At 45.4% G+C, this 18,321-nt stretch overlaps 1 protein-coding gene across 1 annotated transcript in view; it reads right to left on the reverse strand.

The window, feature by feature from the left end:
- The window catches only part of LOC124619955, a 615,134-nt gene that overhangs the window by 61,138 nt on the left and 535,675 nt on the right, over window positions 1-18,321 (reverse strand). Inside the window, exon 5 of the mRNA XM_047146618.1 lies at window positions 11,114-11,247. Coding sequence (XP_047002574.1) covers window positions 11,114-11,247 — 134 coding nt within the window. The remainder of the gene's footprint in view (window positions 1-11,113; window positions 11,248-18,321) is intronic.

The following is an 18,321-nucleotide window of genomic DNA, read 5'->3' on the forward strand; positions in this document are numbered from 1 at the left end:
ACGAAGAGTCTCTACATTTGGTACCGGGGTTGCGTAGACAAGAGCTTTCAAATGCCCCCATAAAAAGTGAGTTGAGGTCAGGAGAGCGTGGAGGCCATGGAATTGGTCCGCCTCTACCAATCCATCGGTCACCGAATCTGTTGTTGAGAAGCGTACGAACACTTCGACTGAAATGTACAGGAGCTCCATCGTGCATGAACCATATGTTGTGTCGTACTTGTAAAGGCACATGTTCTAGCAGCACAGGTAGAGTATCCCGTATGAAATCATGATAACGTGCTCCATTGAGCGTAGGTGGAAGAACATGGGGCCCAATCGAGACATCACCAACAATGCCTGCCCAAACGTTCACAGAAAATCTGTGTTGATGACGTGGTTGCACAATTGCGTGCGGATTCTCGTCAGCCCACGCATGTTGATTCTGAAAATTTACAATTTGATCACGTTGGAATGAAGCCTCATCCGTAAAGAGAACATTTGCACTGAAATGAGGACTGACACATTGTTGGATGAACCATTCGCAGAAGTGTACCCGTGGAGGCCAATCAGCTGCTGATAGTGCGTGCACACGCTGTACATGGTACGGAAACAACTGGTTCTCCCGTAGCACTCTCCGTACAGTGACGCGGTCGACGTTACATTGTACAGCAGCAACTTCTCTGACGCTGACATTAGGGTTATCGTCAACTGCACGAAGAATTGCCTCGTCCATTGCAGGTGTCCTCGTCGTTCTAGGTCTTCCCCAGTCGCGAGTCATAGGCTGGAATGTTCCGTGCTCCCTAAGACGCCGATCAATTGCTTCGAACGTCTTCCTGTCGGGACACCTTCGTTCTGGAAATCTGTCTCGATACAAACGTACCGCGCCACGGCTATTGTCCCGTGCTAATCCATACATAGAATGGGCATCTACCATTCCGCATTTGTAAACATTGCAATGACTGCAAAACCACGTTCGTGATGAACACTAACCTGTTGATGCTACGTACTGATGTGCTTGATGCTAGTACTGTAGAGCAATGAGTCGCATGTCAACACAAGCACCGAAGTCAACATTACCTTCCTTCAATTGGGCCAACTGGCGGTGAATCGAGGAAGTACAGTACATACTGACGAAAGTAAAATGAGCTCTAAGATGGAAATTAAGCGTTTCCGGACACTTGTCCACATAACATCTTTTCTTTATTTGTGTGTGAGGAATGTTTCCTGAAAGTTTGGCCGTACCTTTTTGTAACACGCTGTATTTGTACTGTTTTCATAGGGACAGATACCGTTCGTATTTATTTGTACTCTTACTCGAACTATTTTTCTTCGCCATATTCCGTGGTACAGCCTCATCATAAGCAAATGTTTTGTCGTTGTACGAAGTGCCGTCACACTGAAAGGTACACTGAATAGCCAATGAAACTGGCACTGCCTAATATTGTGCAGGGCGCAACGAGCACGCAGAAGACCACAACACGACATGGCACGGACTCGACCGATGCCTGAAGTAATGCTGGAGGGAACTGACACCATGAATCCTGCAGGGCTGTCCATAATTCCGTAAGAGTACGACGGAGTGGAGATCTCATCTGAACAGCATGTTGAAAGTCATCCCAGATATGCTCAATAATGTTGATATTTGGGGAGTTCGGTGGCCTGTGGAAGTGTTTAAACTCTGAATGGAGTGAACTGTCTAATGAGGACACACTGTGGACTGACATTGAACCGAAGAAAGAGGAAAGTAATGAGAAGTAGCAGAAATTAGATTAGTGACAACTTTCTAAAACTGTGAACCACGAAGTAGACGAAGTGAAGTAATTCTGCTACCTTTGAAGGGAGGCATCACATGACGTACGAAGAAAGGAGGACATAAAAACTAGACTAGGCCAAGCAAACAGAAATTTCTGGTATCACGTATAACCTTAATTTGAGGAGAAATTTCTGAGAATGAATGTCGAGAGCATTGCATGACAGTGAATCGCGAACTGTTGTAAAAATAGAAACAAATTGAATCGAAGCGTTTGAGATGCGGTACTCTACAAAAATGTTGACAATTAGCTGGCTAATTAGACAATAAATGAACCAGGGAGGACAGGTACATGTGGAAAACATTGTCAAGAAGAAGGGGACTGGAGGATAGGATATGTGTTAAGATATCAAGGAATCATCTACATGGTGGTAGACGGTAAAAAAAACTGTACGAAAGACGGAGCTTGGAATATATCCAACAACAAATCATTAGGTTAGCCCATGAGAAGTGCTTTTTTTTTTTTTTTTTTTTTTTTTTTTTTTTTTTTTTTTTTTTTTTTTTTTTTGGTAAGAGGAAGACCGCCAGCCTTGATAGTAGTTTCAATGCGAGCCTGGAAGGTAGTCTATATGCTTCTTAAAGTACGCCGAATTCAGCTGTACCCACGCATCGATTAGGCAACCAAACTAAGCGGGCTTTAATTGCTACGTTTCACCCGCTGCTCCACATAGTCCGAGCCTTCTCTTATGGGATTATAATCAGGTGATTTAGTGAGACAATGGGTGCCTGAGTGTTGGCCAGCCCAGGAATATGCGCCTGCAGCCCTGTGAATGCAGTGGTTGTCATCTTTGAAGACAGAAGTGTTCACAGCGTAGTTATCACGGAGATGCAGAAGAAACGGCAACACCTGTTCACCGAGAATGTTGAAATAACTAATTGTTGTGCACGGTAACCCGCATGAGTTGGATAAAGTCTCTCGAAACGTAATAGAACCACCTCCGGTTTGAACAACGGCCACAACACACCGTGGGTTAAAGGCGTTGTTGCGTCGTTGGTGCTCTCGCTCGAGACACTTTTCATCATCATCTGAGAAAGGGCAAAAGACTCGTCCGACCACGTTACACGTCTCCAGTCATCAACTGAACAGTTTCTTTGTAAGTTGGCCTCTTGAACACGAGGAGCTTTACGTGGGGGCTTCAATAAATAGTGCAACACATTTTATCTGAAAGCAGATTGGTTATATTCACGGTTCAAATACATCGCATTGTCCCCCCTTCCCCCCCCCCCCCCCCCCCCCCATATTTCGCTGCAAAACAATTTTTTTCAAAATAATCTCCGATTAATGCGGCGGCCTTACGCCACATTACTATGAGGACCTATATGCTCGCATGTTATCACTCTACTGATGGACATCTGAGCCAACGTCTTGGTGCGTCAATAACCTCCGCATCATTCACGTACTGCTTCCCGCCGAGTGCATCGTTCATTGGGCCATATAGATGTAAGTCGGAAGGTGTAGTGTGGGTGGTGAATAACACTCAAATGACGTCTTGTGAGCCCCTCTCGGGTGTGCAGACTCACGTGACACCTTGCGCTGTCATGAGAAGGAGAAGTTCGTTTGCATTTTTGTGGCGACGAACATGCTGAAGTCGTTGCTTCAATTTTCTGAGGGAGGCACGGAACACTTCAGAGTTGATCGTTCCACCATGAGGCAGGGCATCAATTAGAATAACCGTTTAGAGGTCGCAGAAGACCGTCGCCATGACGCCACCGACGGAGGGTGCGGCTTTGAACTTTTTCTTCATAGGGAGGTTGTGGGGCGCCACTCCATGTATTGGCGTTTTGTTTCCGGTTCGATGCGGTGAATCCACGTCCAATTAAAAATTGTCACGATCAACCTCGGAAAACGCAAGTACACTGCTGGCCATTAAAATTGCTACACCAAGAAGAAATGCTGATGATAAACGGGTATTCATTGGACAAATATATTATACTAGAACTGACATGTGATTACGTTTTCACGCAATTTGGATGCATAGATCCTGAGAAATCAGTACCCAGAACAACCACCTCTGGCCGTAATAACGGCCTTGATACACCTGCGCATTGAGCCAAACAGAGCTTGGATGGCGTGTACAGGTACAGCTGCCCATCCAGCTTCAACACGATACCACAGTTCATCAAGAGTAGTGACTGGCGTATTGTGACGAGCCAGTTGCTAGGCCACCATTGACCAGACGTATTTAATTGGTGAGAGATCTGGAGAATGTACTGGTCTGTATCCAGAAAGGCCTGTACAGGACCTGCCACATGCGGTCGTCCATAATCCTGCTGGAATGCAGGGTTTCGCAGGAATCGAATGAAGGGTAGAGCCACGGGTCCTAACACATCTGAAATGTAACGTCCACTGTTCAAAGTGCCGTCAATGCGAACAAGAGGTGACCGAGACGTGTAACCAATGGCAACCCATACCATCACGCCGACTGATACGCCAGTATGGCGATGACGAACACACGCTTGCAATGTGCGTTCACCGCGATGTCGCCAAACACGGATGCGACCATCATGATGCTGTAAACAGAACCTAGATTCATACGAAAAAATTACGTTTTGCCATTCGTGCACCCAGGTTCGTCGTTGAGTACATCATCACAAGCGCTCCTGTCTGTGATGCAGCGTCAAGGGTAACCGCAGCCATGGTGACCGAGACAATAGTCCATGCTGCTGCAAACGTCGCCGAACTGTTCGTGTAGATGGTTGTCGTCTTGCAAACGTCCCTATCTGTTGATTCAGGGATCGAGACGTGGCTGCACGATCCGTTACAGCCATGCGGATAAGATGCCTGTCATCTCGACTGCTAGTGATACGATGCCGTTGGGATCCAGCACGGCGTTCCGTATTACCCTCCTGGACCCACCGATTCCACATTCTGCCAACAGTCATTGGATCTCGACCGACGCGAGCAGCAATGTCGCGATACGATGAACCGGAATCGCGTAGGCTACAGTCCTTTATCAAAGTCGGAAACGTGATGGTACGCATTTCTCCTCCTTACACGAGGCATCACAACAACGTTTCACCAGGCAACGCCGGTCAACTGCTGTTTGTGTATGAGAAATCGGTTGGAAACTTTACTCATGTCAGCACGTTGTAGGTGTCACCACCAGCGCCAACCTTGTGTGGATGCAGTGAAAACCTAATCATTTGAATATCACAGCATCTTCTACCTGTCGGTTAAATTTCGCGTCTGTAGCACGTCATCTTCGTGGTGCAGAGTTGGTCCTTCGTTTGCTACTAACAGTCTTCTGTTAGGCGGCGAGGAATGCAGCACACATACCTTTTAGAACACCAACTGTTGGACGTGTGTCTCAGCACTACCAACAAGACGTCCATCTAAGCACCGAGGTGTCTGAGTGTGATCCGTCGATAACCCCGAATGAGAGTGTCCGCACGTTCCAGCATTGCAGGAGTCACTGCTGTGTGCCATCGGCCACGCGGTCGACCTTGTTGCGATGACGACGGTCGCCTCGCCCACCGTGCTTTTGTTTAGTGCCACATGTCCGGGGACATTCTGCAAGTGCCCACAAATGTCTGCGACGCTCTGGTTTTCCATCAAAAGAAACTCAATATCAGTCTTCTGCTTGTAACACACCTCCATCATAGGGGCCATTTTAAAGGCTACCTATACCAACAATCGGAAATTCATGAAACTATAGGGACTGAAGTGGGTATATTCTGCGACGTCTCAAATTCCTCATTTCTTCAATCGAAACCGGCCGAGAAAAAAAAGTGTAACATTGCTTATTGAACGCCCCTTGTGTGTGCCGCTGCAAGCAGTGACCTCTTGCAACTGGTTCCGAATGTCCTTTGTCTGTTCATGGTTACATGTATATTCTCAAGCGATTTCTCGTTTAGAGAGTTTACTTTGCGACCGCGAGGAAGTCAGAAAAAAAGGGAAAAAAAACATTTTTAAGATTTCGGCATTTTTCTTCTACTTCGCAAATATATCACATTTCTTCTGCGAACAACATTACTTAACCGTGGATTAAATAACGAGGCTAAGTAAAAATAATGATGAACTGTAATTACGGTCTCCTCAAACTTCTATAATCGCCAAAGTTGCCTATGTCCGAGAAAGCTGCCTTCCCGGCTGTCTGAGGGGAACGCGGCCAAGCTCTTGCATTACCGGTACTACTCCTCTGCCTGTGGAGGATATTTCTGGCGTCGCCTTCCGCTTCATACAGATAATAAATAGTACCTTTGGATGACCATCTGCTGCAGCGGTTATTACGTACCAGCTATTATTCGTTTCTTTTTTTTTCAAGCTTAACTTTATTAGGAACGCATCGTCCATGGTGATTCTGAAAACGGTTTATACGTATAATATGCTGCAACATTTCTATTACCATAGAGTTTAAAACCGTTTGTTTACGTATGTAACGTTTCGTACAGGTGACTTACGGTCTTTGTTGCTCTTTTCACATATTTCGGATTTTTCTCTTCTCATCAGCACAAAATGCAGTCGAAAAAAAAAGCTTGATAATATTTTCACTGACTCAGTTTCTCCGGTTTTTAGAAACCCAGTGCTACACGCACGCACACACACACACACACACACACACAGACACACACACACGCAAACGCTGAATTCAACGCGCACAAGAAGATACGTTTCCAGGCTGAAGTGTTCGAGAAGTATTTCGTTGACGGAGACTGTAGACAGAAGTTGTACAGTACAATGAGTTGAATACCCTGTTAACTGCAATGTCGTAGTAGTACTTGTAACTATACCACACGCTAACAAAAATCACATTAAAAGGCAAGACTTTTTTTTGGCTTGCTAAACGACGGTTGAGCTGGTGTAAAGAGCGACGCCATAGGACAATGGATAACTGGCAACGAATGATTTACAGTAACAATCACGCTATACCCTGTGGCAATCCGGTGGAAGGGTTTGGGTTCGGGAAGTAACTGGAGAACGCTACCCACCATGATGTCTGCTGCCAAAATTGAAGTACGAAGGAGGTATTGTTACGGTGTGGGTGTGATTTTCCGTGGTTGGCTGTGGTCCCGTTATGGCGCTTAAGAAAACGCTAAACGCGGAAGGATGTGAGTCCTCTCCGCAGCATCGTGTACTGTAGGGAAACAGTTCGGAGATGATGACTGTTCGAGACGTGCTTAAAAGTGATGCCTTCCAATTTTTTTGTTCAGTTCCTAATATCAGCTGAAGTATTACATGTCGTGTGTGTTACTCGATCGACTTTACCGTCTTGTTGGCGCAAGTTGCAACCTTCTGAGGCTAGAGGACTCCGAATTGTGCCATGTAACATGGCGGTGTGCAAATTAACTATGTCGGTGCGTGAGAAACAGCGTGTTGTAATCGAGGTGTGAATTCGAAGAATTCGTCCATACATGGGGCACCCTGTCCGTCAGCGTGACAATGCCAGACCACACACGAGGGCTGCGACAACTGCAACATACTGACACCTTGGGTTTGCTGTCATCGACCATACTCCATACGCTCCCGAAATGGCCCGTCTGATTTTCATCTGTTTCAAAACCCAAAGAACACCTTCGAGGACTTCACTTTGATAATGGTGAAGCCATGCAAGCAGACAAGACGTTCGTCACCACGATAACTAATCTGAAAAATAAATGTGTAGACATGAAAAATAATGGTGTAGGATATTAATACAGCTTATTTTATTTAAAAAGTTTTATAATTTTGACATAAAAAGTTTCATAGACTTTTCAGCACGCCCTTGTAAAAGCATGACAATGCACCCCGTCATAAAGCAGTTTCTGGGAGGCAATAGTTTGTGGAGTAACATTCTGAAATGGACTGACCTGCCGAGAATCCCGACCTGAAGCTAACGGAACACTTTTGGGTTGAGCTGGGACGCCAACTTCCTCCAATCTCCAGCGTCAGACATCACAAGCTTCTCTAGTTTCGTGTCTTGAGGAAGAATGAACCGCCATTCCGCCGCAGACTTTCAGACACCTCTTTGAAAGTGTCAGTGGCAGAGTTCAAGCCGTCATAAAGGCTAAGGGTGGGCACACGCAATATTAATGTCCACTAACAGGTGTCTGGATACTTTTTATCAGGTAGTTCATACCATCGAGTGTTCTCGAAACCGTGTGGTGACCTGTAGGTTGCGTCAAATCGTTTAATAAGTAGTATGTCACAACTGTGGCCCAACTTCAGTGAAGATCACATACTACTTGTTAGACAACATGCTAAATTTGATGAATCTGTTGGAGACCATCTACACTGAGGTGACAAAAGTCGCCGGCCGAAGTGGCCGTGCGGTTAAAGGCGCTGCAGTCTGGAACCGCAAGACCGCTACGGTCGCAGGTTCGAATCCTGCCTCGGGCATGGATGTTTGTGATGTCCTTAGGTTAGTTAGGTTTAACTAGTTCTAAGTTCTAGGGGACTAATGACCTCAGCAGTTGAGTCCCATAGTGCTCAGAGCCATTTGAACAATTTTTTTGACAAAAGTCATGGGATTCCTCCTTACATCGTGTCGAACTTCCTTTTGCCCGGTGTAGTACAGCAAATCGACGTGGCATGGGTCAACAAGTAAGACGTATTGAGCCATGCCGCCTCATGTCCACAAACGCGGAAGTGTTGCCGGTGCAGGATTTTGTGCACTAACTGATCTCTCGATTAAGTCCCATAAATGTTATACGGGATTCATGGCGGGGGATCTGCGTGGCTAAATCATTCGCTAGAACTGTCCAGAATGTTCTTCAAACTAATCGCGTAACAATTGTGGCCTGATGACTTAATGGAGTGTCAGCCATAAAAACTGCGTGTCGCTATCTGGAAACATGAAGTCTATGAATGGTTGCAAATGAACCCAAACTGGCCGAACATAACCACTGTCAGTCGATGACCCATTCCATGGGGCCACCGCCACTTGCACAGTGCATTGTTAACAGCTTGGGTCCATGGTTTCGTGGTGTCTGCGCCACGCTCGAACCCTACCATCAGCTCTTACCAACTGAAATCAGCACCCATCTGACGTGGCCACTGTTTTCCAGTAGTCTAGGGTCCAAACGATATCGTCACGAGCGCAGAGTGGTGTTTCGGGCGATGCCGTGCTGTCAGCAAAGACACTTACGTCGGTCATCTGCTACCATAGCCCATTAACGACAAATTTCGCCGCTTTTTTCCTTCCTAAAGGATACTTCCGTAGTACGTCCCACATTGAGTTCTGTGAATACGTCTATTTCACGCAGTGTTGCTTGACTGTTAGCAATGACAACTCTACGCAAACGTCGTTGTTCTCGGTCGTTAAATGAAGGCCGTCAGCCACTGCGTTCTCCGTGGTGAGAAGAAATGCCTGCAATGTGGTATTCTCGCCGCAGTCTTGACGCTGTGGATCTCGGAATATTGGATTCCCTAACGGTTTCCGAAATGGAATGCCTCATGGGTGTAGCTCCAAGTAGCATTCCATGTTTAAAGTCTGTTAATTCCCGTCCTGCGGCCATAATCACGTCTGAAAACTTTTCATATGAATCACATGAGCGCAAGTGACAGCTCAGCCAATGCACTGCCCTACTATACCTTGTGTATGCGATACCTCTATATGTGCACATCGCTATCGAAAAAATTGTCCAAATGACTCTGAGCACTATCGGACTTATAGTATGAAAGCTTTCACGACCGGATGACGTATCTTCTGGTAAACCTTCCGGGATGTAAGGTCGTGGTCCATGAAACTCTTCAGCTCCTAACGTTTCGTCCAGAGCTGCGCTGGACATCTTCAGAGGGGTGTTTTTCCTCCGGTGAGTCTTGCCGACTGACGGGTCGGACGTCTGAGAGCGACTTATATATCGTAGAAAGTGGGCGTGACCAGAGTTACACGTGATATGCAGAGATAAAACTTAACTATCGATCGTAATCTCGTCACGGATAAAACTGTCTAGCAATTCTGTAGTGCTACTGTCCAAATATCACTAAGTTTCATGGTCTCTTCTTTCCGATTAAAATTATCCCTATGTTTATATATTTCAACTGCTTCTCTACAAAGCCATGGGTAATAGTTCGTCGTCGTAGATAAAATTTTTGTTTCGGAAAACTTCACTTGATGATTTCCTGGCTGAAAAGCGTGTTCTGCTACAGCCGATTTATCTGTTTTTCCTAATCGGCGAAGACTTCTGTGTTCTTTTAACCGTGTATTTACGCTTCTTTTTGTTGTTCCAACATACACTTTACCACATGTACACGGAATTTTATATACGCCACTGGCTGATAGAGGAGCGCGTTTATCTTTTACAGACCGAAGAACATGACAAATTTTCTTTATAAAAGGGAGAGAGTAACGGATCAGATTGGAAAGATTTTAAGTAAACATGATATTAGACCTGTTTTTAGACCAACGAAGAAAATTTGTCATGTTCTTCGGTCTGTAAAAGATAAACGCGCTCCTCTATCAGCCAGTGGCGTATATAAAATTCCGTGTACATGTGGTAAAGTTTATGTTGGAACAACAAAAAGAAGCGTAAATACACGGTTAAAAGAACACAGAAGTCTTCGCCGATTAGGAAAAACAGATAAATCGGCTGTAGCAGAACACGCTTTTCAGCCAGGAAATCATCAAGTGAAGTTTTCCGAAACAAAAATTTTATCTACGACGACGAACTATTACCCATGAGTTTGTAGAGAAGCAATTGAAATATATAAACATAGGGATAATTTTAATCGGAAAGAAGAGACCATGAAACTTAGTGATATTTGGACAGTAGCACTACAGAATTGCTAGACAGTTTTATCCGTGACGAGATTACGATCGATAGTTAAGTTTTATCTCTGCATATCACGTGTAACTCTGGTCACGCCCACTTTCTACGATATATAAGTCGCTCTCAGACGTCCGACCCGTCAGTCGGCAAGACTCACCGGAGGAAAAACACCCCTCTGAAGATGTCCAGCGCAGCTCTGGACGAAACGTTAGGAGCTGAAGAGTTTCATGGACCACGACCTTACATCCCGGAAGGTTTACCAGAAGATACTATGGGACTTAACTTGTGAGGTCATCAGTCCCCTGCAACTTAGAACTACTTAAACCTAACTAACCGAAGGACACCACACACATCCATGCCCGAGGCAGGATTCGAACCTGCGACCGTAGCGGTCGCGCGGTTCCAGACTGTAGCGCCTAGAACCGCTCGGCCACCCCGGCCGGCACACATCGCTATCCCAATGAGCATATTGCTATCCTACCTCGGTGTATTTGGCGGTATTTTCTTGCACATGCACTCGCCTACGGAAAACAAAAGCACTAGTGTGAATGGGAAACGCCACACTGTGAAGACTGGCCGCTAGGTATTCGCAGCCCTCGGGGTGTCTGCGGAAGGCCTGCCCATTCGCACCCTCACCGCCCCCGCCGCTTTCGATCGTCTCGGCGCCCGGCGCCCTTTCCGCCCCGTTTCTCTGCCGGGGGCGGCGTCTTTTCCACCACGAGTGGCCGGAAGGACAGCGTTGCCACGGGCAACGGTCGGCCGCGCTCTTCCTGCAGCAAACACAGCCACTACTCCCATAAAATCCGGAAGGATTCGCCTCTTCCGACGCGCACACACACTTAGTTTATACGGTATTACCGTCGTCCTCGCACCCGAGCCAAAGTACAACAACGACGCTGGGTTACTTGCTGCAGATATTTCTACAGCGGAGAAGGGGAGCCCCACACCGCAATGCTGCACCAGCGATTGCAGTTCTATATATGTTACTGCTTTTTAGATCTCCCTGCACATGTTGTTCAGCAGTGTAATACGTAAATCGAGGATAATTTATTGAATCGCCAATGTGTCAAACTGTCAGGTTTCTAGATTCAGCACTATTACCGTCAGATTGTGTTGTTTGCAGTAGATTTTTTTGAGCACTTAATAAAGAATCTCAAATGAAGCTACATGTGAACCTAAGCGCCCTATAACTTCAATCTAATATATGTAGGAATCACTATAGATCCGTCCTTGACATTCAAACAACACTGCGTCAAGTTAGGTAAGGAACTTGACTCAGAAATGAATCTATTAGGTTGGTGGATAAGTTCGCAGCGATTTTGTTTTGCATGCTGGCATTTCGGGTGCTATGGATATTTTTATCGGTTGTCATTTTTTATTTGTAGTTCACTGTTGCTATTTGAGTTTGTATATTGTCATTTTATCATTTGGAGGTAGTAAGTGGAGCTGTGGGTGCTAGAAAATGGAGTGCGAAGTGGAGAAATAAGAACGATTCCGATATATTCATCTGTTTGAGTTCAGTAGAGGGTAACAGCACCGGAGGCAGCCAGAAACAGTTATGCTGTTTATGGGAATATTGCCATTGGACAGAGCACGGCAAGAAAATGGTTTTCTCGTTTTAAAGAGGAGCGTTGACATTAGTGATTCTCCATGTTCAGCCAGGCCATTGGGGTTTAATGAAGATCGTTTAAACGCATTAATCCACGTTGATCCAAGTCAGTGTACTCGAGAACTGGCAGATGTGATGAACTGTGATCATTGCACCACCGTGCGACATTTTCATGCAGTAGGGAATGTTCATAAATCGGGTGTATGGGTACCAGACGCTCACAAAAATCAGCGGGTGGCCATACGTGCATCTCTGTTTGCTCGTCATCAATTGGCTCGTGAACAACTCCGACCGTTCCTATCCTGTACCGTTACTGGTGACGAGAAATGGTGTCTTTATACTAACATAAGGGAAAGAAAGGAGTGGTTGCTTCCAAACAAAGCAACAACTCCCCGTACAAAGACGTAACACGCATCCTCAAAAGATGATGTTACGCATGTGGTGGAACAACGACGGTACGGTGCACTACGAACTGCCTTCCCGAGGTGTAACCATCACTGCTGGCCGGCCGAAGTGGCCGCGCGGTTCTGGCGCTGCAGTCTGGAACCGCGAGACCGCTACGGTCGCAGGTTCGAATCCTGCCTCGGGCATGGATGTGTGTGATGTCCTTAGGTTGGTTAGGTTTAAGTAGTTCTAAGTTCTAGGGGACTGATGACCTCAGCAGTTGAGTCCCATAGTGCTCAGAGCCAGCCATCACTGCTGACATTTGTTGTCAGCAAGAGAGACGTCTTACACACGCAGTCCACGAAGAATCACTAGGAAGAATGCGTGCCGGCCGCTGTGGCCGAGCGGTTCTAGGCGCTTCAGTCCGGAACCGCGCTGCTACTACGGTCGCAGGTTCGAATCCTGCCTCGGGCATGGATGTGTGTGATGTCCTTAGGTTAGTTAGGTTTAAGTAGTTCTAAGTCTAGGGGACTGATGACCTCAGATGTTGAGTCCTATAGTGCTTAGATGCATTTCAACCATTTTTTTGAAAACTGCGTGAAGTGGTGCTACTCCACGTTAAAGCCTGCCCGCATTCTGCTAGACTGACAGCAAACGCTATACCTGAGTTGGATTGGGAATTCATTCCGTACCGACATTATTCACTTGGTCTTGCGCCCTCAGATTTTCACTTTTTTCTCCCTCTGTCGAACAACGTTCAAGGAACTTCCTTTACGGATGCCAATGATCTCCGAACATAGTTCGACGTGTTCATCACCTCAAAATATGTTGTTTCTACTGTCGTAAAATGGAAAAGTTACTCCAGCGTGGCTTTGGCAGACTGTTGTAAATAGTGAAGGAGATTATATTATTGATTACTCAAGTCTCTGTTATGTGTACATGTTGGGTTTATAATTAAACTCATGGATGAACCCCACGAACTTACGCACCAACCAAAGACTGCCAGAAGCAGTTCGGTTCAAATGGCTCTATGGAGCTAAACATCTGTGGCCATCAGTCCCCTAGAACTTAGAACTATTTAAACCGAACTAACCTAAAGACATCATACACATCCATGCCCGAGGCAGGATTCGAACCTGCGACTGTAGCGGTCACGCGGTTCCAAACTGAAGCGCCTAGAACCGCTCGGTCACAGCGGCCGGCCAGAAGCAGTTCGGATGCGGACGCCAATACTCTACGCTCTGCTGCACTCCAGCTTGTGTATTCTACTGGTGAGTTTGTGCTCATGTGTGAGAAAACAGCGCCCACGCTAGAGAGATTGGTGTGCAGGTTAATGAAGCAACGAGGGTTATCTAGATCTACTCCCGTTCGCTAATTACGTGTCCTACCTAACACTGCTCTACAAGATCTGAGGAGGAAAGCAGCTAAGGTAAACTTGCGCAAGACGATCGCTTCTTGTTTGACGTCTTATAAGATCCATCACTAACTCGTCCGTAATCACGCAGACCACCCTGGGTTGATTAGGAAAGTATCAGTTCATCCGACGTGAGCTGCAAGGGGCTGCGACGGTGGTATGAACATCCAGCCAACAACGCTCATTTGGTTCAAGATCCAATAAATAAGTGAGGCCTGACATTCTCAGGAAGGAGACAGCGTTCTTATCGTAATCTATTAAATACTAAAAGACTTTTGCCGGCCGTCGTGGCCAAGCGGTTCTAGGCGCTTCAGTTCGGAACCGCGTGACTTCTACGGTCGCAGGTTCGAATCCTGTCTCGGACATGGATGTGTGTGACGTCCTTAGGGTAGTTAGGTTTAAGTCGTTCTAAGTTCTAGGGAGCTGATGACCTCAGATGTTAAGTCCCATAGTGCTCAGGGCCATTTGAAACATTTTTGAAAAAGACTTTTAATGTGTAAACCGTAATTTTCATTACACAAAGCATGATGATTAATTTCGGATGCTTTCTACAACCATCTTCAGAGTGTTCAAATCGTAAAAAATAGTTAAATATACACTGAAAACAATCATCATTAGCCACAGTCATGCAGTGAAACGCATTCAAATTATGGCCAACAAGTCTGATACGATGCAATTAAAAGCTTCGTTGTGAGGGAGCCAGGCTGTAAACCATAATCTCGCAAGATGCAAGAAATAAAGATGGAAAATGGCCAGTTGCGTTAGTAAAATTGCATCAAATGCCCATTAGTTGCATAAATGGGCTCGACACCCTCGCCTTCCTAGTGCCGTGGCTAAGAAAGTCTCCACTCAGCCTTCAATTAGACCAGTATCCCGGTGACAGGCTTCTGTCACAGGCTTTAACATTTACCTTTATATAATTTAATGTATCACCCTGAGGAAAGCCAGCCCGCATCTCGTGGTCGTGCGGTAGCGTTCTCGCTTCCCACGCCCGGGTTCCCGGGTTCGATTCCCGGCGGGGTCAGAGATTTTCTCTGCCTCGTGATGGCTGGGTGTTGAGTGCTGTCCTTAGGTTAGTTAGGTTTAAGTAGTTCTAAGTTCTAGGGGACTTATGACCACAGCAGTTGAGTCCCATAGTGCTCAGAGCCATTTGAACCATTTTTGAGGAAAGCCACTGCATCTGTGTCCGAAATGTTGCTTGCATTTTCTCGTCTTGATCTCAAGCTCTAACAGTAAACTATAGGAATTCAGATGCAACTTTTATGGAAATACCTCTTCCTTTTAACGATTGTTTTCGTTGTCTCTTTTTGGCGTCCAAACATGTCTGAGACCGTTTATGCCGTCACCACTGGGTACATTATTCATTTCTGTAAAACACTTTGTTTTGACATAGTTAGGTCTAAACGCAGGGTCTAGGGGTGATAGATCGCGTCATGGGGAACACCTTTTGTTACGGACAGAATGTTCACTGACGCTTGCTAGGGACGTAAGGCGTCCTTTTGTGTAGGTTATGCCCTGAGAGCGAGAGAGCGTAGCCACTCTGTAGTACGCCTATGCCTTGCGTTTTGCCTGTAATCCAGTCAGCTATTCCTTATGGAATGGGTAGGCCAAGCAAAATTAAAGCTCCTCATCGTTTCTAAAATATCTTTCTCCACTCACAGACTCTTGTTCTTAAAGTTTTCTTGTAGACAGTCGTTCTGACAATTTACTGGTGTAGCTAGCACACCTGATTAGTAGGCGTCACTATAAGGGACAGTCACGTGAAAACGAGACAGATGAAACGAAATTGTCCAAGTCCGCGTAAGATTCGCGTACTGAGGCTGTCGTGCATATAGTCCATTTTGGGAACCGAAAATCTCAACGATTTTTGCCTAATTTCGATGTAGGTAGTGCAAGATATCGGTTCCCGGAATTCCAAGATCGTATCAACATCTCTACTATGTTTCCTCAGACTACTCCGGACATAGAAAAAGAAGCGAGCAAGGGCTTCAGTTTATGTAGATACAGAAGATTTAATAAAAAAAAAATTATTTACTTACTAAAATGTGACAACTTACATTTTATGTTTGCATGCGGGAACGTTCGTCTATTATGTTTTACGGATGATAATGCAAAGTATATTCTAACGACTAAAAATATTTTTAAGTGATAAAATTACAATTTAAGAATATTCAGATATTTTTTTACTTTAGTAGTACTGTGAAACCTTATTTCTTGCCAAATTTCATTATTCTACGTCGACGGGAAGTACCCTATAGATTTTGATGAGTGAGTTTTCGAGTATCAAAATATATCTCATACATAGCCGTATCATTTGATTGCATTGACATAGAAGCTTAAAATTTTTATGAACCCGTTCCTGAGAAAATGTAACAGTCGGATAGACAGACAGACATCAGACGGACACCAAAGCGATTCTTTAAGAGTTCCGTTTTTACAGACGTAGGCACGAAACCCTAAAAGGTAAGTAAACTGTTTATTATTTCTAAATTAATCGATGTAACTGTTAATATATTTACCGCACTGTGGAAGAAGGCGGTCATTGCCTCCATGGGAAGACGTTTACAACTGCCTACGGAATCGTTATTGCACCCAGGCGTGTCCTCCTCGCCTGAAGCGAATCGATGGCACGAATGTCTTTCTTGAGGGCTCCAAAAATATAGAAATCGCCTGGAGAGAGATCGAAACTTTTGTGGAGGATGTGTAAGGGCTTCCCAGCGAAACTTCTGCTGGGTATTCGGAACAAACTCGGCGATATTCGGGCCGGCGAATTCGAAATGACACCTAGTGTCACCGCGAAACGTCAGCGAACATTTTGGGGTTTTAAAGTGAAATATCTTCGACCACGGCATAATAGCCCGGAATATTTTATTAATTGTCACAATTACGGCCGTGAAAGTTTATATTTTAAATTTTGTCTCTAGCAGAAATTGTTTCCCATGACGTGATCTGTCACACCTTGATGACTGATGCGTGGACTTTGAAGCACCCTGTATATTTTATATCTGTTGGGTCCGCCCCCGGTAGCTGAGTGATAATAGGCGACTTTATCGCATACGACTGGCCACCTCCCCACTCTGCCCTGATTGTCAGCTCGAAAACACCGACGAGCACCGTCTTACGTGCCCCCTGAAACGAAACGTATGGCTCCTCATCCAACGAATCGTGGGCTTTTACCTCCGTGCCCCGCCAACGACGGTAACCCCGGATTTCCTGTTGTTGGCCCCAGACATTTCACTACCCTCTTGCTAAGCACCATAACCTAATCTGGTTTCGAGGACAGGCTTTAGAATACCTCTTTCAGAGTGGTCCGCATACAGTCCTTGACTTCTGGTACAAAGTTGTGACCCCACATAGCACCCTCACCCGAAAACGATGTTACCGAGAAACTTTTGCCGGTTATCTCCGCAGTGTCTTCCTTGACCCCCCCCCCCCCCCCCCTCAAAGTTGGGGTGTGCCATGCCTACCTGTCACATGATGCAACACCCTTATCCACGTTCTCATGCATCGAAAAAAAAAAAAGGGAAGGAGACAGAATATGTTATATTTTGTTGTATATATATATATATATATATATATATATATATATATATATATATATATACTTTCAGTTTGTTCAATAAAGATTATTAAAAGAAAAAAAAGGAAGAAGACAGAATATGTTATATTTTGTTGTATTTAATGTTATTCTAATAATTTGTTACCCTAACACTCATTTGTACATGTTTAACTGGTACCTTGAAGAACTGTTGCTTTGTGTATATATATGTACTCTCAGTTTGTTCACTAAAGATTGTATATGTAAAAGTGGTCAGCGCGAAAAGAAAAGAAAGAGATAGAGGTCAGCCCGACAGATTGTCATTCCTACGGGCCCGGGTTCGATTCCCGGCTGGGTCGGAGATTTTCTCCGCTCAGGGACTGGGTGTTGTGTTGTGTTGTCCTAATCATTAGGATTTCCAGAATGAGATTTTCACTCTGCAGCGGAGTGTGCGCTGATATGAAACTTCCTGGCAGATTAAAACTGCGTGCCCGACCGAGTTCGAGTCTCGGTCGGGCACACAGTTTTAATCTGCCAGGAAGTTTCATTATCATTTCATCCCCATCGACGCGTAAGTCGCCGAAGTGGTGTCAAATCGAAAGACTTGCACCAGGCGAGCGTTCTACCCGACGGGAGTCTCTCGTCACACGCCATTATTATTATTACATCTGTCGGGCATTACAAAGCACAACTATTGATCACAGTAACGACATGACTAAACGGTCTTGCAGTGGGAAAAATTTTACTGAAAACGACAACAGCCGCGGATGTCTAGACACACAAGAAAGAACAGCTTCTACTTTTCACTCGGCACGTCAATCTGCTTCCGCTGCAAGGAAGAGATACGTGCAATGTTCTACCCTCGCTCGTATCAACAACCGAAATGGAGACCACTGTAA

The sequence above is a fragment of the Schistocerca americana genome, chromosome 6 (genome assembly GCF_021461395.2).
Source record: "Schistocerca americana isolate TAMUIC-IGC-003095 chromosome 6, iqSchAmer2.1, whole genome shotgun sequence".
Lineage (NCBI taxonomy): Eukaryota > Metazoa > Arthropoda > Insecta > Orthoptera > Acrididae > Schistocerca > Schistocerca americana.